General features: G+C 43.2%; 1 protein-coding gene across 1 annotated transcript in view; it reads right to left on the bottom strand.

Annotated features, from left to right (window-relative positions):
* LOC119489489 (deleted in malignant brain tumors 1 protein-like) overlaps positions 1–24,543 on the bottom strand; it is a 63,283-nt gene that overhangs the window by 1,357 nt on the left and 37,383 nt on the right. Inside the window, exons 15-28 of the mRNA XM_037771995.1 lie at positions 23,011–23,019; positions 8,362–8,742; positions 7,369–7,683; positions 6,372–6,686; positions 5,665–5,979; positions 4,560–4,874; positions 3,850–4,164; positions 3,141–3,455; positions 2,450–2,761; positions 1,945–2,259; positions 1,438–1,752; positions 864–1,089; positions 355–737; positions 16–224 (exon numbers count right to left, since the gene is read on the bottom strand). Coding sequence (XP_037627923.1) covers positions 16–224; positions 355–737; positions 864–1,089; positions 1,438–1,752; positions 1,945–2,259; positions 2,450–2,761; positions 3,141–3,455; positions 3,850–4,164; positions 4,560–4,874; positions 5,665–5,979; positions 6,372–6,686; positions 7,369–7,683; positions 8,362–8,742; positions 23,011–23,019 — 4,040 coding nt within the window. The remainder of the gene's footprint in view (positions 1–15; positions 225–354; positions 738–863; positions 1,090–1,437; positions 1,753–1,944; positions 2,260–2,449; positions 2,762–3,140; positions 3,456–3,849; positions 4,165–4,559; positions 4,875–5,664; positions 5,980–6,371; positions 6,687–7,368; positions 7,684–8,361; positions 8,743–23,010; positions 23,020–24,543) is intronic.

The raw sequence follows: 24,543 nt of genomic DNA, 5'->3' as shown, positions 1-24,543 counted from the left end.
GTGATTTAATCTCACCGTCATTACAGTTCCACAGAAGCCAGTCCTACGTTGCACCTGGTACCACACAATATTATCACGCACTGTGTAGCTGGTACAGTATGGGGCTGCCATGTGACCAGAGAATGCATTCAAACCAGCCGACAGCAGGCTTTGCAATGGCACACCAACTTCAAGCTGATAAGGGGAGCAAACAAGCTGAGAGGCCTGGATTAGTGGTTGTTGGCCTGAAACAATAAAGAAAAGAAAAAAGTGTAAGTGGGAGAGATTTTAAAAATTTTGATTTCACTGTATTATGTCAGTCTCACTGGATTGATGTGATTGTAGTAGCTGTGGTTTTAGCAGTCGTGGATCTACCATATGTGGTTGTAGTAGTTAAGGATGTACCATGTGTGGTTGTAGAAGTTGTGGTTGGATAAGTTGTGGTTGTAGCAGTTGAGGGTGGATAAGTTGTGGTTGTAGCAGTTGAGGGTGGATAAGTTGTGGTTGTAGCAGTTGAGGGTGGATGAGTTGTGGTTGTAGCAGTTGAGGGTGGATAAGTTGTGGTTGTAGCAGTTGAGGGTGGATAAGTTGTGGTTGTAGCAGTTGAGGGTGGATAAGTTGTGGTTGTAGCAGTTGAGGGTGGATAAGTTGTGGTTGTAGCAGTTGAGGGTGGATAAGTTGTGGTTGTAGCAGTCGTGGGTGAAGTAGCTGGAGTTCTGTAGTAGCCGTAGATGTCGAAGAAGGAATCGAAGATAATACTGTTTGAAGGGAAAGCAAAATCTCTGTCAACCGACATGACAACTGCAGGTTGCAAATACAGCACTATTGAACAAAAGTCCCATTTCTTCAATGTAACTGTATTTGATCATTTAATTCTTTGGCACCTAGGTGTGGTTGGAGTAGTTGTGGTTGGAGTAGTTGTGGTTGGATAAGTTGTGGTTGAAGTAGTCGTGGTTGGAGTAGTCGTGGTTGGGGTAGTCGTGGTTGGAGTAGTTGTGGTTGGAGTAGTCGTGGTTGGATAAGGTGTGGTTGTACCATGTGTGGTTGTAGTAATCGTGGTTGAAGTGGTCGTGGTTGGAGTTGTTGTGATTGAAGTATTTGTGGGAATTCCTGTTTGAAGTGAAAGCAAAATCTCTGTCAACTCACATGACAACTGCAGGTTGCAATTACAACAGTATTGAGCAAAAGCCCCATCTTTTTTACTTGGTTTAGAAATAAATGATCTAAACATGAAGTATTGCCTTAATAGTAGATTTGTTTATTGTGGTGGAAGAGGATGCTCATTTTGTATGATACAAATTAGAGTTTGGAAACATGTTTTAATTGTAAATGTGGCTTGTTGTAAATAAAGATGTCCATTCTTTATGGTATCCAGTTAGTTCTAGGATATTAGGCGCCTTCTCTAGTTGTATGTGAACAATACCAACTGCAGTGTGCTTACTGTATGCATAAACTTACCTTCACAAATGACACCAGCATCCTCTCTGTGAGCACAGTTGTGGTTCCCTAATCCCCGATGGGGACAGTCTGTTAGTGATGTCTCATTCCCTGTACACCGAAGGTTATCTAACCAAATTGGTCCAGTGCCCTGTCCAAAAGCTGCATTTATTGGTGCTGACAAAGCCTTGCCACAGCCCAGCTGTCGACAAACCACTTTAGCATCATTCAAACTCCAGAAGTCGTCACACACCGTCCCCCAATGGCCATGTTGGAGGATCTCCACTCTGCCAGAGCAGCTGCTGTCAGAGTTGACCAGTCTCACTGTGGGAATTTCTGGTTGAAATGAAAGCAAAATCTCTGTCAACCCACATGGCAACTACAGGTTGCAGTAACACCAATATTGAGCAAAAGCCCCATTTCTTCAATGTAACTGTACTTGACCATTTAATCCTTGGGATATAATGTGCCTTCTCTCATTATATGTGAACAATACCAACAGTGTGCTTACTGTGTGCATAAACCTACCTTCACAAATAACACTCGCATCCTCAGAATGACGGCAGTTGTGGGACCCCAATCCCCGATGTGGACAGTCTGTTAGTGATGTCTCATTCCCTGTACACCGTAGGTCATCTAACCAAATTACTCCAGTGCCCTGTCCAAAACGTGCCCTGGGTGGTGCTGCCACAGCCTTGCCACAGCCCAGCTGTCGACAAACAACTTGAGCATCATTCAAATTCCAGCTGTCGTCACACACCGTCCCCCAATGGCCGTGTTGGAGGATCTCCACTCTGCCAAAGCAGCTGCTGTTAGAGTTGACCACTCTCACTGTGGGAATTTCTGGTTGAAATGAAAGCAAAATCTCTGTCAACCCACTTGGCAACTACAGGGTACTAGACTAATATTGAGCAAAAGCCCCATTTCTTCAATGTAACTGTACTTGATCATTTAATCCTTGGGATATAATGTGCCTTCTCTAGTTGTATGTGGACAATACCAACTGCAGTGCTTACTGTATGCATAAACTTACCTTCACAAATGACACCAGCATCCTCTCTGGGAATACAGTTGTGAGAACCAAATCCCTGATGTGGACAGTCTGTTAGTGATGACTCATTTCCTGAACACCGAACATTATCTAACCAAATTTGTCCGCTGCCCGACCCAAAAAATGCCCTGTGTGGTGCTAACAGAGCTCTGCCACAGCCCATCTGTCTACAAACCACTTGAGCATCATTCAAATCCCAAATGTCGTCACACACCGTCCCCCAACGGTTGTTGTGGAGGATCTCCACTCTGCCAGAGCAGCGGCTGTGAGAGTTGACCAGTCTCACTGTATTTCCTGGTTGAAGTGAAAGCAAAATCTCTGTCAACCCACATGGCAACTGCAGGTTACAATTACAGAGGTATTGAGCAAAAGCCCCATTTCCTCAATGTTAATGTACTTGATCATTTAATCCTTTGGCTCCTTTTAAAACATTGTTTATAAATAAATGGTCTTAACAAAAACAAATGCCTTTATTGGATATCTGCTTATCGCGGTGGAAGAGGATGCCCGCTCTGTATGATACAAATTGGAGTTCGTAAACTTGTGTTTTAAATGTAAATGTGACTTGTAAAAAAATGTATGGTATCCAGTTAGTACTAGGATGTATTGTTCCTTCTCTAGTTGTATGTGAACAATACCAACTGCAGTTTGCTTACTATATGCATAAACTTACCTTCACAAATGACACCAGCATCTTCTCTGTGATTACAGTTGTGGTTCTCTAATCCCGGATGTGGACAGTCTGTTAGTGATGTCTCATTCCCTGTACACCGTAGGTCATCTAACCAAATTACTCCAGTGCCCTGTCCAAAACGTGCCCTGGGTGGTGCTGCCACAGCCTTTCCACAGCCCAGCTGTCGACATACCACATGGGCATCATTCAAATTCCAGCTGTCGTCACACACTGTGCCCCAACGGCCGAGGTGGAGGATCTCCACTCTTCCAGAACAGCTGCTGTTAGAGTTGACCAGTCTCACTGTGGGAGTTTCTGGTTGAAGTGAAAGAAAAATCTCTGTCAACCCACATGACAACTGCAGGTTGCAATTACACCAGTATTGAGCAAAAGCTCCATTTCTTCAATGTAACTTTACTTGACCATTTAATCCCTTTGTTCCTTTTTAAACATTGTTTTATAAGTAAATGGTCTTAAAACAAAGTAATACCTTTATTGTATATTTGCTTATCACGGTGAAAGAGGATACCCATTCTGCAAGGTACAAATTGTAGTTCGGAAAAGTGTGTAATAATTGTAAATGTGGCTTGTTGTAAAAAAAGAGATGTGCATTCTGTATAGTATCCAGTTAGTGCTAGGATATAAAGTGCCTTCTCTAATTATATGTGAACAATACCAACTGCAGTGCTTACTGTATGCATAAACTTACCTTCACAAATGACACCAGCATCCTCTCTGTGAGCACAGTTGTGGTTCCCTAATCCCCGATGTGGACAGGCTGTTAGTGATGTCTCATTCCCTGTACATTGAAGGTCATCTAACAAAATTGGTCCAGTGCCCTGTCCAAAAAGTGCCTTTCCTGGTGCTAACACAGCTCTGCCACAGTCCAGCTGTCGACAAACCACCTGAGCATCATTCAAATTCCAGAAGTCGTCACACACCGTCCCCCAACGGCCGCCGTGGAGGATCTCCACTCTGCCACAGCAGCGTCTGTCAGAGTTGACCAGTCTCACTGTGGGAATTTCTGGTTGAAGGGAAAGAAAAATCTCTGTCAACCCACATGGCAACTGCATGTTGTAATTACACCAGTATTGAGCAAAAGCCCCATTTCATCAATCTAACTGTACTTGATCATTTAATCCTTTGGCTCCTTTTAAAAACATTGTTTGTAAATAAATGGTCTTAACACTAAGTAATGCATTTATTGGATATTTGCTTATGACGGTGGAAGAGGATGCCCATTCTGTATGGTACAAATTGGAGTTCGGAAATTTGTGTATTGATGGTAAATGTGGCTTGTTGTAAAAAAAAGATGTCCATTCTGTATGGTATCCAGTTAGTGCTGGGATATAAAGTGCCTTCTCTAATTATATGTGAACAATACCAACTGCATTGGGCCTACTGTATGCATAAACTCACCTTCACAAATGACACCAGCATCCTCAGCATGACGACAGTTGTGATTCCCTAATCCTGGATGTGGACAGTCTGTTAGTGATGTCTCATTCCCTGTACACTGAAGGTTATCTAACCAAATTTGTCCAGTGCCCTGTCCAAAACGTGCACTTCCTCGTGCTGACAAAGCCTTGCCACAGCCCAGCTGTCGACAAACCACCTGAGCATCATTCAAATTCCAGAAGTCGTCACACACCGTCCCCCAACGGCCGTGTTGAAGGATCTCCACTCTGCCAGAGCAGGGGGTGTTAGAGTTGACCACTCTCACTGTGGGAGTTTCTGGTTGAAGTGAAAGCAGAATCTTTGTCAACCCACATGACAACTGCAGGTTGCAATTACACCAGTATTGAGCAAAAGCCCCATTTCTTCAATGTAACTGTACTTGGTCATTTAATCCTTTGGTTCCTTTTTAAACATTGTTTATAAATAAATGGTCTTAACACTAAGTAATGCCTTTATTGTATATTTGCTTATTGCGGTGGAAGAGGATACCTATTCTGTATGGTACAAATTGGAGTTCGGAAACTTGTGTATTAATTGTAAATGTGGCTCAACTGTCCTCCCTCCATGATTGCTAAGCTGCGACCACAGAAGGGATGTCTCTTAACTTTCACCACTTAAACCCGATAAAAGTGAAATTCTTTTAATTGGACCCGATAATTTTGCCACTGCACTTTATCAGTTTATTGGCCCATTACATTCAAATATCAGTCCTCCCGCTAAGAATCTTGGTATCATCTTTTACCGGTATATGACTTTTGACCATCATGTCACTAAACCTGTCCAGTCCTGTTTTCTCCAGCTAAGAAACATTACAAAAATCAGATGCATCTTTTCTTCCACAGATCTTAAACTAGTAATTCACACTTTCATTGTATTCAGTCTTGACTGTTGTAATTGTAACAGTGTTTAAAAGGAGCTATTCAAAAAAGTTGAACCTACTATACTTGTTCAAAAAACACATATCCATTCTGTATGGTATCCAGTTAGTGCTAGGATATAATGTGCCTTCTCTAATTATATGTGAACAATACCAACTGCAGTGTGCTTACTGTATGCATGAACTTACCTTCACAAATGACACTAGCATCCTCACTGTGAGCACAGTTGTGGGTTCCTAATCCCGGATGTGGACAGTCTGTTAGCGATGTCTCATTCCCAGTACACTGAAGGTTATCTAACCAAATTTGTCCAGTGCCCTGTCCAAAACGTGCATTTCCTGGTGCTGACAGAGCTCTGCCACAGCCCAGCTGTCGACAAACCACTTGAGCATCATTCAAATTCCAGAAGTCGTCACACACCGTCCCCCAATAGCCGTGACGGAAGATCTCCACTCTGCCAGAGCAGCGGCTGTCCGAGTTGACCAGTCTCACTGTGGATATTTCTGGTTGAAGGGAAAGCAAAATCTCTGTCAACCCACATGACAACTGCAGGTTGCAATTACACCTGTATTGAGCAGAAGCCCCATTTCTTCAATGTAACTGTATTTGATTATTTAATCCTTTTGTTCCTTTTTAAACATTGTTTATGAATAAATGGTCTTAACACTAAGTAATGCCTTTATTGTATATTTGCTTATCGCGGTGGAAGAGGATGACCATTCTGTATGGTATAAATTCGAGTTTGGAAACTTGTGTATTAATTGTAAATGTGGCTTGCTGTCAAAAAAAATTCCATTCTGTATGGTATCCAGTTAGTGCTAGGTTATAATGTGACTTCTCTAATTATATGTGAACAATACCAACTGCAGTGTGCTTACTGTATGCATGAACTTACCTTCACAAATGACACCAGCATCCTCTCTGTGATTACAGTTGTGGGTCCCTAATCCCCGATGTGCACAGTGTGTTAGTGATGTCTCATTCCCTGTACACTGAAGGTCATCTAACCAAATTAGTCCAGTGCCCTGTCCAAAACCAGCATTTACTCGTGCTGACAAAGCCCTGCCACAGCCCAGCTGTCGACAAACCACTTGAGCATCATTCAAATTCCATAAATCGTCACACACCGTCCCCCAACGTCCGAGCTGGAAGATCTCCACTCTGCCAGAGCAGCGGCTGAGAGAGTTGACTAGTCTCACTGTGGGAATGTCTGGTTGAAGTGAAAGAAAAATTGTTGTTAACCCACATGACAACTGCAGGTTGCAATTACACCAGTATTGAGCAAAAGCCCCATTTCATCAATGTAACTTTATTTGACCATTTAATCCCTTTGCTTCTTTTTAAGCATTGTTTATAAATAAATGGTCTTAAAACAAAGTAATGCATTTATTTTATATTTGCTTATGACGGTGGAAGAGGATGCCCATTCTGTATGGTACAAATTTGAGTTCAGAAACTTGTGAATTTATTTTAAATATGGCTTGGTGTCAAAACAATTTCCATTTTTTATGGTATCCAGTTAGTACTAGGATTTATTACACGGCTGTGTTTAATACTCGATTCTGATTGGTCAATTACGGCGTTCTGCGGTCTGTAATTTCTGTATAACAGACCATTGCATTGGGTGCAGTTCTGATGTCAGACTCTGGCGGACCATTTTTAGTGTCAAAATATTGATTTCTTCAGTAGGCAGCCCTGTAATAAGCAGGATAATGAACAGCTCTTGGGTCATTGTTGTGAAAGAATCCCTTTCAGGTCGATGAGAGACACTGTCGGGGATTCTTTCACAACAATGACCCAAGAGCTGTACATTATCCCTTACATAATGTGCCTTCTCTAATTATATGTGAACAATACCAACTGCATTGTGCTTACTGTATGCATAAACTTACCTTCACAAATGACTCCAGCATCCTCAGCATGACCACAGTTGTGGGTCCCTAATCCCCGATGTGGACAGTCTGTAAGTGATGTCTCATTCCCTGTACACTGAAGGTCATCTAACCAAATTTGTCCAGTGCCCTGTCCAAAACGTGCACTTCTTGGTGCTGACAAAGCCTTGCCACAGCCCAGCTGTCGACAAACCACTTGAGCATCATTCAAATTCCAGAAGTCATCACACACCGTCCCCCAACGGCCGCGGCGGAAGATCTCCACTCTGCCAGAGCAGGGGGTGTTAGAGTTGACCACTCTCACTGTGGGAATTTCTGGTTGAAGTGAAAGCAAAATCTCTGTCAACCCACATGGCAACTGCAGGTTACAATTACACCAGTATTGAGCAAAAGCCCCATTTCTTCAATGTAACTGTACTTGATCATTTAATTATTTGGCTTCTTTTTAAACATTGTTTATAAATAAATGGTCTTAACAAAAAGTAATGCGTTTATTTAGGCCCACCGTCAGGCGGGGGCAAAGTGCACAGCTGTCCCTGGGCCCAAGGCCAGGGGGGGCCCTTGCAAATGATGGATCAGGAGCAACACTTAACTTACTGACCTATATCAGTGACAGTACAAGTTAAAAGTAATTACATGATAAATAAATATATTTTTAACACCTTTCAACTTATCATCTGATACCCCCACCCCACCCCTCGCTCTTGTTGTAAAAATGGTGCGGTGAGGGGTCAAATTTGGAAAGTCTGTCCCCCTGCCCATAATTCCTAATGGCTGGCCTGCTTTATTTACTTATCACGGTGGAAGAGGATGCCCATTCTGTAAGGTACAAATTGGAGTTTGGGAAGCTTGTGTTTTAATTGTAAAAGTGTCTTGTAAAAATAAAATGTCCATACTGTATGGTATCCAGTTAGAGCTAGGATATAATGTGCCTTCTCTAATTGTATGTGAACAATACCAACTGCAGTGTGCTTACTGTATGCATGAACTTACCTTCACAAATGACACCAGCATCCTCTCTGTGAGCACAGTTGTGGGTCCCTAATCCCCGATGTGGACAGTCTGTTAGTGATCTCTCATTCCCTGTACACTGAAGGTCATCTAACCAAATTTGTCCAGTGCCCTGTCCAAAATGTGCATTTACTGGTGCTGCCAGAGCCCTGCCACAGCCCAGCTGTCGACAAACCACTTGAGCATCATTCAAATTCCAGGAGTCGTCACACACCGTCCCCCAAAGGCCGAGGTGGAAGATCTCCACTCTGCCAGAGCAGCTGCTGTTAGAGTTGACTAGTCTCACTTGAAGACTTAGTGGTGCTGTGGTTGGAGCAGGTGTGGTTGGAGTAGGAGTGGTTGAAGCAGTTGTGGTTTGAGCAGCTGTGGTTGGAGCAGGTGTGGATGGAGCAGTTTTGGTTGGAGAAGGTGAAAAAATAAAGACACTTTATCCCAATGTGATGAATCAGATAATGCACGTAATCAGGGATAATGTGTGTTTAGTCAATGTTTGAACTTTTCATCAAATATATGATGAAATAAAACGAAGTAATTGTGGCAAACCCACTGAGAATTCCTTACTCTATGCAGCTTATAACATCTTTTAGCATGATTGTTTTGGTTATTAAGCCAGTTGAGTCCCACTGCTCTTGCTCCACCCCTATGTAAAACAAGCTCTCTGATTAGCCAGTGTTTGCTAGCTGCAAAAAATGTCAGAGAGCTGAAGTTCACTAATGTTACTAGCTGGGGAAGAAACAAGAACATCTAGAAAGGAACACATTTTTTTTTGCCGTGCTCGGAATTGGACCTTACATAGTTGCCGTAACAACGTAGGAAAAGAACATTCCTCCCAAAGACACGCACCACGACGCAATTACAAATGTCCGTATCTGTATCCAGCAAATACTACTCATAAGTCCTCATAATTGTTATAGTATCATGTAATTGCTAAAAAACGTATACAGTGCTGTCACTTTAATTAAAGCTCACAAAGTCATCCTATGTCGTGTTATTGATGGTTATAGGACATTATTCCAGTTCTGAAACTTAGAATTTATAATCTGTTATTATATGTTAGAGCAGTTCTCTATGTGTCTTTATGACTAGCTAAAGTTACAGTAGTTATAATGCTGTGTAAGCCAGGACTCAGATTCTCCCTTCAAACACCGTTGTGACTTTGGCATGGAGGTATAACACATTATGAATGCTGAACTTAATACATTATGTCCATCACTTATAATACTTCATAATGCTTGTTAAAGGTCGTCATGCATGATTATAAACATATATAAAGAGTTTTATAAAGCCTTATGAATGCATTATAATGTCTTATGAATTTGCTTATAGTGCATAATAGGCATGACCTTCATATGTCTATCAATGTATTATATCTCCACATAAAGAAATACAGATTTTTAATAATTGGCTGTGTAACCCAGTTAAAACTTACTGCAGCACTAACTAGCTCACTCACTTGGTTATATTCCCAAGTTGATGGACACCACAGTGCCACGACTGGGGCTCCCATAATAGATAATCACAGCCTCATGAAACTTTACAACCACAAACTAGAGACCTAGGACATTCAGAGGATGTATAGCTTTCCCAGGTAGATTGACAATAAGGGGGTTTCTGAGTGCTCACCATCCAATCGCCGACAAATTTAATTCCTCCAGAAATCTCAAAATGTCAAAAGATTTTGATTTCAAATCACAGTATGGATTTTTCTATGGTGTTCCTCAAGGTCTTGGTGTCTTAATGTTGTGTTTTGGAGGGATTATTGATCATATGTATCAATTCTAGATTCGTAAAAAATGGTTACATTTATCACCAAATGTGTGTAACAAATGGTATCAACCCAGAAATTGCTGCAACAACTTATGAGACATAATTGAGCATGGGAATGGCCATCATAAACTTCAATCATAATGTTCTAAACATATACACTTTTACAATGTATTTATTTAGAATTTAATCTACTAGCTAAAACACGGAGGGAAAGTTAAGATAATAACTGACGCTGAGTACCAGGGTTAAGAGAACTCAGGGTCCTACCCACACTTATTTTATAGAGGGTAGGAATACTACAACTGTCTAAAATTAAAGATCAGGCTATTGTTCACTGCTATTTGTTCCATGCATGTTCAATTTTAATGCACCAATGACTAATTTCTTTGGCCACTTGGGGGCAGTGGAACAAGCTGTAAACAACATGGACATGCAGTTTAGTCACCACTCAATTTTTCTGTCTGCCATTTGGTGCTGGGCAAGCAGTATACAGTGGGTCTATCAGAGCTTTGTCACTGAAACAACTGCCCCCCGAGACTGGAAAAAAGGTTGATGAGGGTGGCGAGAGTGAAGGTAAATAATAAAGTTGCTGGCTGTAATACCAAAACAATAAGCAGAAAGATGCTGTAATGTTCTGTAGAGCTGGAGGGGACTGCAGAGTGAGGAGGTAATCCTCTGTGGTTTTGAAACTCCCTGCAACTCCCTTCACATTACAAGAAATGATTTGATCTATTGTTAATATAAACTATTGATTAGATAAGTGCAGCTTTAATCTAATACGAATTTGAGCTTAATGTGTAACCTGATAATATGTCAGACACTTTACCTGTCCATCCTGTTAAAGTCTGCATTAGTAGGAGCAACAGCATACCTCGAGTCATCCCCATTATGGGCCACATCCAGGAGATAAGACGTACACTTGCTGAATAGAAGAAAAGAGACATTTTAACAAACTGTGTGAAAGCAGACTCTAATGGCTTGTTCAATAAGGATGTAAATGCAAATACAAATTCACAAAATTAACAAATCATTCTACTATTAACAAGGGCAGAAATGAGATTACATTATTAGATTAAAAGATGGTTTATTTCCAGTGTTAGTCTTGAAGTGGGTGTTTGGGAATCTAACAGTAGCTGTGTTTCCATTCAATTGAATTTTAAGCAAACTTCTGAAATGTTGCAAGAAAGAAATGCAAACTAGGCACGTTTCCATCAACTGGTTTGGAGCAAATTAACTTGGCTACAATGTAGTTTCGTCTGAAGTAGGGATGTCACGGGAACCGATACTTCGGTACCAACTCGATACCAAAATTCTATAAATGTGACGGTACTCGTTTTCTTCGGTACCGAACGATGCCTGCAATGGTCATTTGGTACCGGAGCGGAGGTACTGGAGATCCGTTTCCTTCCAGATCTAATGTGGGCAGTATACGCTTACAAGTGTTCTCATCTGCCATGAAATGAAGGAAGAAGCTGAACGCCGTAACAGCATGTAAAAAAACAACACGAGTGGTGATGGCAGCTGCTGCAGCGCTACCTCCGCCTCAACTCCTTGAGAAAACAATTAGCAAGAGTCGGGTATGGAAGTACTTTGTGTCCGAAGCGGATTTACAAGGAGTGATAATAGATTCGCAAATACCAGTATGAGGTGCAGTAACGGTGCCGTCGTACTTTTCTTTCCAAAGGAGGAAATACTTCCAATATAGCAAAGCACCTCAAAAACAGACATCCAGTCAATATTGTTTATTTTAAATACTTAAAGGCTACATGCCACTTTTCTGTTTTGCAATGTTAATAGACGTTTCTTCTTATTTATTACTTAAAGGCTACATGCCTGTTTTTTGTTATGTTCAAATGTTTTAATAAAGGAGTGCATGTTGAATTACATGGGATTTATGTTTTTTTTTACCGTGGTATCGAATTGGTATCAAGAATTGTGTAAATTCACTGGTATTGGTATCGACTACTAGATTTCTGGTACCGTGACATCCCTAGTCTGAAGTTGACAGACGTAGGCTTTGCATGGCTGTAAGCCGCTAGACAGAGTAGAAAAGGTATAGGTTGTGAACTGGAAACAAAACAGATTGCCTTAGCCATCTAACCCATGTAAGATAGAAAAATGACAAGAGGGCTTCATGAATTTGTTTCAATTGGGCAAGTCTTAATTGTTCTTTCATTTCCGCTAGTATTGGCCATGTTTCATGCTGTCCGTAAACAAAGACAAGCATTCGTGCGTTATGGGAATACCCGGAAAGACACTATGGAACTTTTATAGAATTTTGCCATTTCCATACAGCTTTTCTAATGTGATGCTTCAAAATGTACATAAAAATATTGAATGGAAACTCAGCTAGTGAGTGAAAGAGCTTTTTCGAGAATTCAACTGTGAGAATGGGACCGTGTAGAAGCCAGTTTTGGCGTCCAGAGACATATAATATAACTATGACATTATTAGTCACTTGTAACCCTCGAAATGTAACTTGGATTGTAAAAATAAACACAATGCCAGGGTACAAATTTGCAAGGGAACTGATTTTACCCATTTGTGTCAATTAGTATTAACCAATTATATCACATGAATAGCCCAATCATAAAATGTAGAGTACCGTCTATATTCTGTTAATCACCTCCACCACTGCCCCCATCATTATTGTCATCATCATTCACTTACCTTTCCAGGTGTGAGGCAGGCAGTTGTCCTTGGAGGCTGACTGGCAGTGCTGCGTCAGTTGTCAGAAGAGAGTCTCTGTGAGCCGTAGACCTGTGCTACCTCCCTTGGTGTACTGGACCATTTATAGGAGCCAGAAGATAATTAGGTGGCACAATGATGCTTGGTATGTTTTCTGAAGTGGTAGCCAAGTTTAAGAATGTTGCATATCTAGACAAGCAACCAAGTTAACCACTTGAACTTGCCTGACAAGTTATGAGTTGGAACAATAGAAGTTTACAGTATTTTACAATATTTCCTTGTAAATACAAACTCTCACGAGATTGTTAAGGTTAGGCATTGACCCCGAATAGTTAAGCTTAGGGTTGTCGGGCAGGCAGTCTCGTGAGAGTTTTTGCAAGTTTTTGCAGATCTCAGATCAGATTTTGCGGTTTGGGGACTTTCTGGGGATTTCTAGACTCAACCATCCAGCAGACCTCGGACTTTCCCTCTTTTCCCCATTACCTGACTGCTTCCTCCCCCTCCCCTTTATACTCACCTGTTCCCACTTCCCTGCCCACCTGCTCACCTGTCTCCACTTTACTCATCAGTCCTCCAGATATTTAACCAGCTCATTTTCGTTCACCACTTGTCAGTTTGTCCTAGTCAATCTCAGAACCGATTGGGTATTAGTCTGATGACGATTTAGCCTTTGGGGACAAGCGGATAATGGATATCCGGGCCAAGACTTCCTCTCCTGGCACCAATGGCGGACATGCCAATTCTGGTGTTCTCTGGCGAATGCCAATCAAGCTGCACGGTGCTGGGCTGTGAGCACAGGTCCCGCTAGAGGACGTTGGGCCCTCATGCCACCCTCATGGAGTCTGTTTCTGTCAGTTTGGTCAGAAACATGCACACCAGTAGCCTGCTGGAGATCATTTTGTAGGGCTTTGGCAGTGCCTCCTTGTTCCTCCTCTCACAAAGGAGCAGATACCGGTCCTGTTGCTGGGTTGATGCCCTTCTACGGCCCTGTCCAGCCCTCCTTGTGTAACGCATGGTCTCCTGGTATCTCCTCCATGCTCTTGAGACTGTGCTGGGAGACACAGCGAACCTTCTTGCGACCGCATGTATGGATGTGCCATCCTGGAGGAGCTGGACTACCTGTGCAACCTGATCGGGCTGCAGGTATCACCTCATGCTACAAGTAGTGACGAGGACACTAGCAGAACACAAAACTATGGAATAATCAGTCAGGAAGGATAAGGAGAGAGCAATTGTCTGTGGCCACCACATGCAGAACCATTCCCTACTGGGAATTGTCTTGCTGTTGCCTCTCCATTGCACCTGTTGCCACTTTCATTTGCACCAAAACAGGTGAAAGTGATTCACAATCACTTGTGCTTCCTAAATGGACAGATTGATATCCCTGAAGTTTAACTGACTTGGTGCTACACTGTGATTATTAAGTGTTTCCTTAATTTTTTTGAGCATTGTAGATGACCTTTTTGTATGTTTTACATGTGAAACTTTATTTTGCAGTAACTTACAGCTAAGTTTAGTGGAGTAACATTCTCACAAAATAGAAACACTCGAGTACAGTGCAAGTATATGCAGGTATTTCTCATTTTAAAAGTTTAACTGCTGGACACAAGATGTCTCCTACTGAAAAGTCCATTCTCAGTATATGTGGACTGGAGGTTTCAAGGTTCAGCATCACCAGTCCAGGTTCCTTCCTGGCCTAGGACGTCTACACCCATGTGCTCCATGGAGGAGAGGAGAACAGTCAGGAGCAAGCAGGATGCCCCAATATGGCTGCTTTTCAATCATTGTCTGCTATCTCACTTCTGCCACGGTGAACTGTTTTTTATCAGCGTGTGGAAGTTTCCAGCTCAAGAGGATGCTGTTATTAGCTTCTCAGAGCAGGGGATCAGTACGGCAACATACGCACACACAACAACACTGATAGTGTAACCATATTTATATAAGACTGACCACAGATGACCCATAGGAACACTAGCGATAAACAGAGACTGATATTGATACACCTGTTGCCCCAGTGCATGCTGGGAGGCTTTCCACTACACCTATCCTCCTGTAATTTAATTTAGTTTACCTGTCAACTATGATGGATGAGAAGCTACAGTAGTAGTTTAGTGTTTGTGGTGGGTGTAGCTGCAGATGTTTTTGCGTCTGGAACTGCCAGCACTTGGCACACTAAACCCAAAGCTTAATGAGGTTGCAGTGTTGGAAGAGATGCATTCTTAGATAACGACATTACACTTAGACATTAATACAATGATAACCTTTGATGTGAGATGACCTTCCCTGAGGACTTTCTGCATGCCACAACTTAAAGCTGAAGTAGGCGAGATTGGAGCAAATATGATTAAAAAAGTAATTTTTATAAAACGGTCGCTATGTCCTGACAGTAGTGCATGAAACAGGTATGCTGAAAAAAAAAATCGTGTGCCTCTGTGTCCTCCGGTGCGCCTAAAAGCATCTGCAAGATTTCACAGACCGGAGGAAAGCAAGCAGTCAGAGCAGATCTGGGATCTGCTGTCTATCTGCTGTCTATTACTCTTTTCACACCAATGACCCTGGTCCAACCCTCCTTTTGTCTATTCAAACCAAGCCAGTTAACTCTGGTTGAACCCTGGTCAGGACAATTCAGATACGCCCTGGGTCACAGCCAGGAGCAATGCATACCAGTTAGCTCAGGTGTTAGAAATGCACGGGGAGGGGGGGGGGCGTTACACCTCTGGAGGATTACAAAGAGAGGAGATGATAGTTGCATCATCAATTTGTCCAAAAACATAAAATGTCACAGAATGATACTTGTTTTTGGGGTGCAGAAGTCTAGTTATCTCTCAGAACACGTGAATTACAATATGCTGGTTACTATGGAATTTTTGCCCAGTGATGCCAAAAATATATTGCCTACTGCCACTTTAAGACAGTCGTTATGGCTTTGCTCTGGTGTACGTCACAAGCCTTTTTGTTCAGCATCATCTGCCAAGAATGTTGGAAATGTATCATGGGGCTAAGCAATTAATTAAATTGTGTTGATGTATGAAGGTGTACGCCTTTTCCCACGAGAGGAGAGAGTCAACAGGAAGATATCAAATTATAATACAAGGAAGTTAATCAGTGCTACCCATTGAATAATTTTCTTGCATTATAATTTGATATCTTCCTGTTCACTATCTCCGTTTCATGGGAAAAGGCGTAACGTTTATACATCAAGACAACACAGATCCACCAAAAAGTTTAAACATGAAATCAAAAAAGATGAGTTAGAGGGGCTTGTTGTTGACGAGCAAGTCTTCCTTTTGCATCCACCCTGACCCATATGCTGTACCAGTGCAGCCAGGAGAGCCATTGTTGGTGAAGAAAGGCTGGACATTTTTGTAGGGCAATATGAGAAATGGTGGGATGGAATTCCCCAAGGTATTTACAGCACACTCAAGTGTAGCCCACGATGATCGAAAGACGAAGAATATTGAAACATGAAAAGGATAATTAAGTTATTCCCTAATTCTTGAAACTTCTGTCAGAAACTGTTATCTGACCTCAGGGCACTAAGTGCTGAGGCTCTTAATTTACAACTGCCTGGTTAAGCTCACAGAAGAGCAACAACAAGATGTATTATCCATTATGACCATTTGAGCTTGTTCAGTGAATTAGGACTCTGTTACGGGTTGACGGCCCTGACATCTGTTTTTCTTCCCAAAGACTCAGAGAAGCGGGGACATACATTCATTAATATGCTATGTTTAACTAATCATCTAAAAATAACTGAAGTAGGTTGTACAGGTTTGAGCTCTCAAGCAGAACTGGAGAAACAACATAGAAAGGAGGTTTTACGACCTTAGCACATAGTACAAATCAAAAATCTGCGTCAGGTATTTTCTCAGAAGGATTTCCTGTTCTGTGGAGAAAACACTGGAGCGTACAGATTTAAGGCAATCAACTTTTATAAGAAGACTGACGTTTCGACGCCATTTGTGTCTTCATCAGAGTCAAAGAGATCGGAGACTCACATTCTCTTAAATAAGTAACAGCACTATCAAGAGGTTGGTTTATAAAGTTAAGTTTCTATGTAAACCTAATATGATCTTAGTTACTCGAGATGTCCAAAGCTTATACACCTGCATCCCTCATGAGATGGGCTTACAGGCTTTGTCACATTATTTGAGTACTCATTCTGAAGGTATTCTGCCCCCTAATTCATTTTTATTGACACTCACCGAATTATTGTTATCTAAGAACTTTTTTCAATACGCTGGTTCCTTTTTTCTTAAGAGCCATTACATAAATATGGACAGTTCCTTCTTGCCATACTATGCTTGTTTAGTAATGGGCTTTTTGGGAAGAGAAATGTATGCATGTATCCATCTTTCCAGCCATGGTTACTGTGAGTCCATGGCTGGAGTTAACGACTCAAGGACCCTGGGAGACGTAGATCACTGTCTCTGCCACCATCTTGAATGGTGGGTCCCAACATCCCCCTTTTTGCTCCGAAGAATCGTTCCGACCACAGTCCTTAAGAGCAAACTAGAAGGTTGAACAGTTCGCAGTTCCTTGGAAACAACCCGGGGTTGTACCCTTCAGTCCTTGATGACAACCTGAAAGTTCTACAGTTCAATCCCTGGTGAAAACTTGAAAGTTGTTCAGTCCATTATCTTTCATGTCATGTTCTGCTCTCCCCTGCCATGAGAGCCCATTAAGACGCTGACTCAATCATGTTTCTTTCACTTGAGAAACGTAGCTAAACTTCGGTCCTCTACCCAGGATTTTATAGGTGTGCCTCAGACACGCTTTAAGACTTGGGGAGATAGTGCTTTCCAGTCAGCAGCCCCTAAGCTTTGGAATAGTCTCCCAATAAGCTTGAAGTCTTTGCACTTTGTGGACTCTTTTAAAAAGCAGCTAAAAAAACATCTGTTCAGAAAGGCATTTAGGTAGCATGTGATATTTTATGTTTTAACTTGTGTTTTTTGTCTCTTTCCCTTATAGATTTTATCCAGTGTTTTCATCTTTGTTTTATTTATTTGATTCTATTTTTATTTTATGTGATTTTATTTCTTTGACTGTGAAACACTTTGTGACTTGTGTCTGGGAAAGGTGCTACTGTATATAAATAGACTTGGCTCGCTTGCTTGCTGATTACATGTGATTAAAATGCATGGGTGTGCCCCAAAACGATAGCCAGCTTTGTTTGTCCCGGAAAAGGTTATTAGGACAGCTTGTACAGCAAGATAATGATAATGACACGTTTGGGTTACTTTTTGAAAGCTGTCCAAAGATGACAATAATTTGACGAAATTTTTTTCTGTTGCATTTTAGGTCTACAAGTAATTGTCAACAAGTACAACATCATCTGCTAAACTACCTGCTGCTGTTTGAACATCAGAGATTCAACATCATCAGAGCCGCCACAAGTACCACCTGCACTCATACTTGCCAACAGTCCCGATTTTCCCAGAAGACTCCCGTTTTTCATTGCCTTTTCTTTTCACACCTTTTTTCCTTTTCGTTATCTCAACCTGTTTCTGGCACTGTAGAGCGTGTATAAGCCATAAGGCCTTCTTTTTCCACCCGGATGGCAATAGAGCAAAACCAAATGTCCTTTCCCAGCGGAGGAGAGCTGCTCGCAACACAACGGCGTGTCTGAGCTGTACTTGCCACACATCACAGCATCACAGCAAAGCTGTGGTGCTGTGGCGCAAGCCATTTTAAATAACAGGTTTCAGAGTACAGTGGTGCCGTTGTTGCATTGTATCTGAAAGGGCCTTCAGTGAGTGAAAGAAAGAAAGGGAAATGGAGAGAACTAATAAGAGATCAAAATATTCAAGCAGGGGCAAATAATGAATGAATGAAAAATTATATGCTCACATGAATATTAGCCTGGTTTACACCAGAAATTCACACAACTTCACGCCAGAGGGGCAAAATATTCAGTTTTCTTTCCTGAGAATTAAAAGTAGGCCTATTTAACAAAATATTATGTTGCAGTGTACTTATTATTTTGTTATTTTCATTCTTTAAAAGTCACTGGAATGCAGGCAACAAAGTCTCTGACCCCCAGATCCCTATTTTTTGAGGTCTCCATACCTGTATATCAAGCATACTTGTGTAGTATTGAAAATTGTATTTAAGACCGTAACTATTAAAGGGACTGTTTGTAACTTTTTAAGCATATAAATGTACCGGGTCGGGACACATGCGCCGCTGTCACTGCTCCTCTGTCTGCTTGCCTTCACTCAGACAGTGCGCGCGTTCTCGCATACTCGCTCTACCTCTAGACGTGAACGCGTGCTCACTCCACACTGCCGAAGAGTTAGTTTAGCTCTGGGAATATCTAGTGAATGTACAGTGGACGTTTGTGCAGAAATAACTGCTGCAGCTCCTCCAGACCAACAGTGGTTTCCGTGTTTTGTGAAGTGACGGGGCTCCGCAGTGAGAAATGTTGTCGTCTCGTTACCGACCGGGTGCCGGTGTCTCCCCTCTTCACTCTGGCTGCGGGCGGAGACGACAACGTTACTCGCTGCGGAGCTCCGCTGCCTCCGCTGAGGCAGGAAAAGCCAACACTAGGATCAGCATTGATTCATGGAGAGACCTTCGTCTGGTCAGCTAACATTACTGCCAAGCAGGTGAAATATAGAGTGATATTATGGTTTTAGCTGACGTGTGTCGCCTCACTGTTTTGAGCGATGCTCGTTCATGTCTATTTAGAGTGAGCAAGCGCGAGCCCGACGCTGACTTTCGTTGACTTAACGGCCACAGGTGTCGCTGTTAACAAGCATTTCTGAAAGTTACAAATAGTCCCTTTAACTTCCAATGTATTTCACCTCATACACAGGTACGTGTCCAGAATAAACAGGACGAGAGGCTGACAGCTCAAAAAGATAAACAATTTATTTGTGTAGCTGAGTCAATATGTTATTTTTATTATTTAAAATTTTTTAGTGAACATTCTCAAAACCGGTGTGTTATACTTTCTTTTGTCATCAATATCAGCCAAATTATCTGTATTGTAACTTTACTTGTGTTAACTTTGTATTGAATGAATGAAACAGTTGTGTTTTCATGGTTCCGGGTTACCTGTTGTAGCAGGGGGGCTTTAATTGTTGACGCACAAAACACACATAGGCAAAGCATGGACAGCTTGTGCACTGGTAAGATGTGTTGTGAGCCTCTTCCTCCTCTGCTTCAGCTAGCATGTTTAAAAGTTGTGTATTCTGGCTTAAACTGTATGCAAATGCAATGATGCATCGTTGTCAATATGTTTCTGAGGTTGTCATTTGGTTTTGAACGGCCAAAATACGACTTTTACTTCTGTTAACTCCATCGGAGTTTTTCGCTCATTTGCATATTCTCTGACTGCTGCAGGGGACTGAGACAGAGCCTGCCACTGAGTGTGTGTGTTGACTGTGCCCTGTGCTGCTCCTTATAGGTGCGTTATGATGTTTAATTGTTGTTTGTATATTTTTCCTGTGTAGTTAGGATGGACTGCATTCGTTGAGTAGCCTAATATGAAGATAAGCTAATTATTTACAGTGCACTTTTATTTTATTTTATGAAGAAATGCTTCTATTTACATGTAAACTGGAGGGTAAGAAACCTAGTAAAAGTATTACATTTAATTTCAGGTGCTATACATTTTATTTATTGACTTTTGTTGTATTTACTGATTTAAATACACTTGTAGCTTCTGTATTTTTTATTATATTTATAACTCTATTTTGTTATATGTGTAACGCACAAAACACACATAGGCAAAGCATGGACACTGGAAAATAAATGTGCAGATCCTGATTCCTGGTCTGAGTGGTGTCTTTCAATCTACGAGCAATCATTCCACAGCTGCTACATTTGCACAATTTCATCCATCCATCTTCAACCGCTTATCCGGGATCGGGTTGCGGGGTCAACAGCTCCAGCAGGGGACCCCAAACTTCCCTTTCCCGGGCTACATTAACCAGCTCTGACTGGGGGATCCCGAGGCGTTCCCAGGCCAGTGTGGAGATATAATCTCTCCACCTAGTCCTGGGTCTTCCCCGTGGTCTCCTCCCAGCTGGTCGTGCCTGGAACACCTCCCAAGGGAGGCGCCCAGGGGGCATCCTTACTAGATGCCCGAACCACCTCAACTGGCTCCTTTCGACGCAAAGGAGCAGCAGCTCTACTCCGAGTCCCTCACGGATGACTGAGCTTCTCACCCTATCTCTAAGGGAGACGCCAGCCACCCTCCTGAGGAAACCCATTTTGGCCGCTTGTACCCGCGATCTCATTCTCTCGGTCATGACCCAGCCCTCATGACCATAGGTGAGAGTAGGAACGAAGATTGACCGGTAGATCGAGAGCTTTGCCTTCTGGCTCAGCTCTCTCTTCATCACAACGGTGCGGTAAAGAGAATGCAATACCGCCCCCGCTGCTCCGATTCTCCGACCAATCTCACGCTCCATAGTCCCCTCACTCGCGAACAAGACCCCGAGGTACTTGAACTCCTTCACTTCGGGTAAAGACTCATTCCCTACCCGGAGTAGGCAATCCATCGGTTTCCTGCTGAGAACCATGGCCTCAGATTTAGAGGTACTGATCCTCATCCCGACCGCGTCACACTCGGCTGCGAACCGATCCAGTGAGTGCTGGAGGTCGCAGACCGATGATGCCAACAGGACCACATCATCTGCAAAAAGCAGCGATGAGATCCTCAGCACACCGAACTACAAACCCACCTCCCCCCGACTACGCCTCGATGTCCTGTCCATGAATATCACGAACAGGATTGGTGACAAAGCGCAGCCCTGGCGGAGGCCAACCCCCACCGGAAACGAGTCCGACTTGTTGCCGAAGACCCGAACACAGCTCTCGCTTCGGGCGTACAGGGATTGGATGGCCCTGAGAAGTGCCCCCCTCACTCCATACTCCCGCAGCACCCCCCACAGTGTCTCCCGGGGGACCTGGTCATACACCTTCTCCAAGTCCACACAACACATGTAGACTGGATGGGCATACTCCCAGGCCCCCTCCAGGATCCTTGCGAGAGTGAAGAGCTGGTCCGTTGTTCCACGGCCAGGAAGGAATCCGCATTGTTCCTCTTCGATCCAAGGTTCGACTATCGGCCGAACCCTCCTTTCCAGCACCTTGGAGTAGACTTTACCAGGGAGGTTGAGAAGTGAGTCTCTGGTCCCCCTTTTTGAACAGGGGAACCACCACCCCGGTCTGCCACTCCTTAGGCACTGTCACCGACTTCCACGCAGTGTTGAAGAGACGTGTCATCCAAGACAGCCCCTCCACACCCAGAGCCTTCAGCATTTCTGGACGGATCTCATCAATCCCCGGGGGCTTTGCCACTATGGAGTTGTTTGACTACCTCAGTGACTTCCACCAGGGTAATTGATGATGGTCCCCCATCAGCTTCCAGCTCTGCCTCTACAATAGAGGGCGTATTGGTCGGATTCAGAAGTTCCTCAAAGTGCTCCTTCCACCGCCCGATTACCTCCTCAGTTTAGGTCAACAGTGTCCCATCCTTACTGTACACAGCTTGGATGGTTCCCCGTTTCCCCCTCCTGAGGTGCCGGATGGTTTTCCAGAAGCACTTTGGTGCCGACCGAAAGTCCTTCTCCATGGCTGCTCCGAACTCCTCCCACACCCGCTGCTTTGCCTCCGTCACGGCAGTGGCTGCTGCTCTTCGGGCCTGTCGGTACCTTGCAACTGCCTCCGGAGTCCTCCGAGATAACATATCCCGGAAGGCCTCAGATCAGACGATACGATTACAAAATCGATCATCGACCTTCGGCCTAGGGTGCTCTGGTACCACGTACACTTATGAGCATCCTTATGTTCGAACATGGTGTTCGTGACTAGCACAGAAGTCCAATAACAAACGACCACTCGGGTTTAGATCAGGGAGGCCGTTCCTCCCAATCATGCCACTCCAGGTGTCTCCATCGTTGCCCACGTGCGCGTTGAAGTCTCCCAGCAGAACTATGGAGTCCCCTACTGGAGCCCCATACAGGACTCCATTCAGGGTCTCCAAGAAGGCCGAATACTCCGAACTGCTATTTGGTGCATACGCACAAACAACAGTCAGAGTTTTCCCCCCCATAACCCGAAGGCGTAGGGAGGCGACCCTCTCGTCCACCGGGGTAAACTCCAACGTAGCGGCACTCGGCCAGGGATTTGTGAGTATCCCCACACCCGCCCGGTGCCTCACACCATGGGCAACTCCAGAGAAGAATAGAGTCCAACCCCTATCCAGGAGTACGGTTCCAGAACCAAGGCTGTGCGTAGAGGTAAGCCCTACCAGATCCAACTGATAGCGCTGCCACCCGTGTGACAGCGCACCCGACCCCAGCGGTTCTTCCCGCAGGTGGTGAGCCCACAGGATGGAAAGGAGGGGGGTGCCACGTTGCTTCTTCGGGGTATCCCCGGCCCGGCTCCGTGGCAAGCCTGGCCACCAGGTGCTCGCTGACGGGCCCTCCGTCTGGGCCTGGCTCCAGACGTGGGCCCCGGGCCTCCTCAGGGCCGGGTAACTCCTCCTCTGCCTCGTTTCGTCATTGGGGTTTTATGAACCATTCTTAGTCCTGCCCCTCACCTGAGACCAATTTGCCATGGGAGACCCTACCAGGAGCACGAGGCTCCAGACAACACAGCCCTCAGGGTCATAGGGACACACAAACCTCTCCACCACGTTAAGGTGATGGTTCTCGGAGAGGATTTGCACAATTTGCATGTTAAAAACATTTTAAAAAAGGGAACGGCAATTTAGCGGGCCAAGAGCTACACAGTGCACTGCATAATCATTTGATATAAATAGCAAAAATACACAGGAAGCCGTTAAAGGCTACAATATAATTTAGGACCCAACTCACACAGTGAAACACAAGTAAGATCCCATGAGGCAAAATGTCACTGCACACGTTTAAGAACCACAAATCATATCTTGCACCCAGGAAGCGATGGGTGGATTGACACTGCAACCAACATTATACTATGAGTAAACAAGAAGGGGTCTCTAAATTTATGTGGAGCATTATAACTTCCAATTGATTCTGCTATAACTCGAAAATTGCACATACCCCCATCAAAATAATTGCACATACACTCATCAACACTATTGCACTATAGCCAATAATAATAAAAATAATATTACCAAAAAAAAAACAAAGAAAAACAAAAGGCCCGTCTCTCCTAAACAATTAATGTAGGAAAAAATAGTGACAGTCAATATCGCACTTGAAGACAGTCCTATAAAAATAAACATGAAATAAGATTACAATACATTAATTCATACAAATTTTAAAAAAAATGGAGTTATAAAATTATCCAACCAATAAGCCGTACCTTGAATTCATTTAGGTTACACTCAGATCAGCGGCATGCTTACTGTTGCGACGACTAATACTAAAAGGGAAAAGAACATTTAAAGATCTTATAATTACATTCTATGGCCGTTTAATAAATATAAAAGTGCACGATTTACAATCATAATCCCCATTCACAAGCACATCTACAAGCAGATGACTGGAAGCATGACTACAGCCTGCCCATGCAGCAACCAGTCTTCCCTCTACCTCTGTATTCTGGGCTGTATGGGGATAAATGCATTTCTGTTATAGCAATGTTTTTTTATGTGCTCTCACAATACATGATGTAGGTACTGTTTTGTTTAGTTAGTACATCACCTACAACAAACAAATGTTTGGCGAGAGAGAGAGAGAGAGAGAGAGAGAGAGAAAGAGAGAGAGA

This window comes from Sebastes umbrosus, chromosome 1 (genome assembly GCF_015220745.1).
Source record: "Sebastes umbrosus isolate fSebUmb1 chromosome 1, fSebUmb1.pri, whole genome shotgun sequence".
Classification (NCBI taxonomy): domain Eukaryota; kingdom Metazoa; phylum Chordata; class Actinopteri; order Perciformes; family Sebastidae; genus Sebastes; species Sebastes umbrosus.
This window is presented reverse-complemented; position numbering and strand designations above follow the sequence as displayed.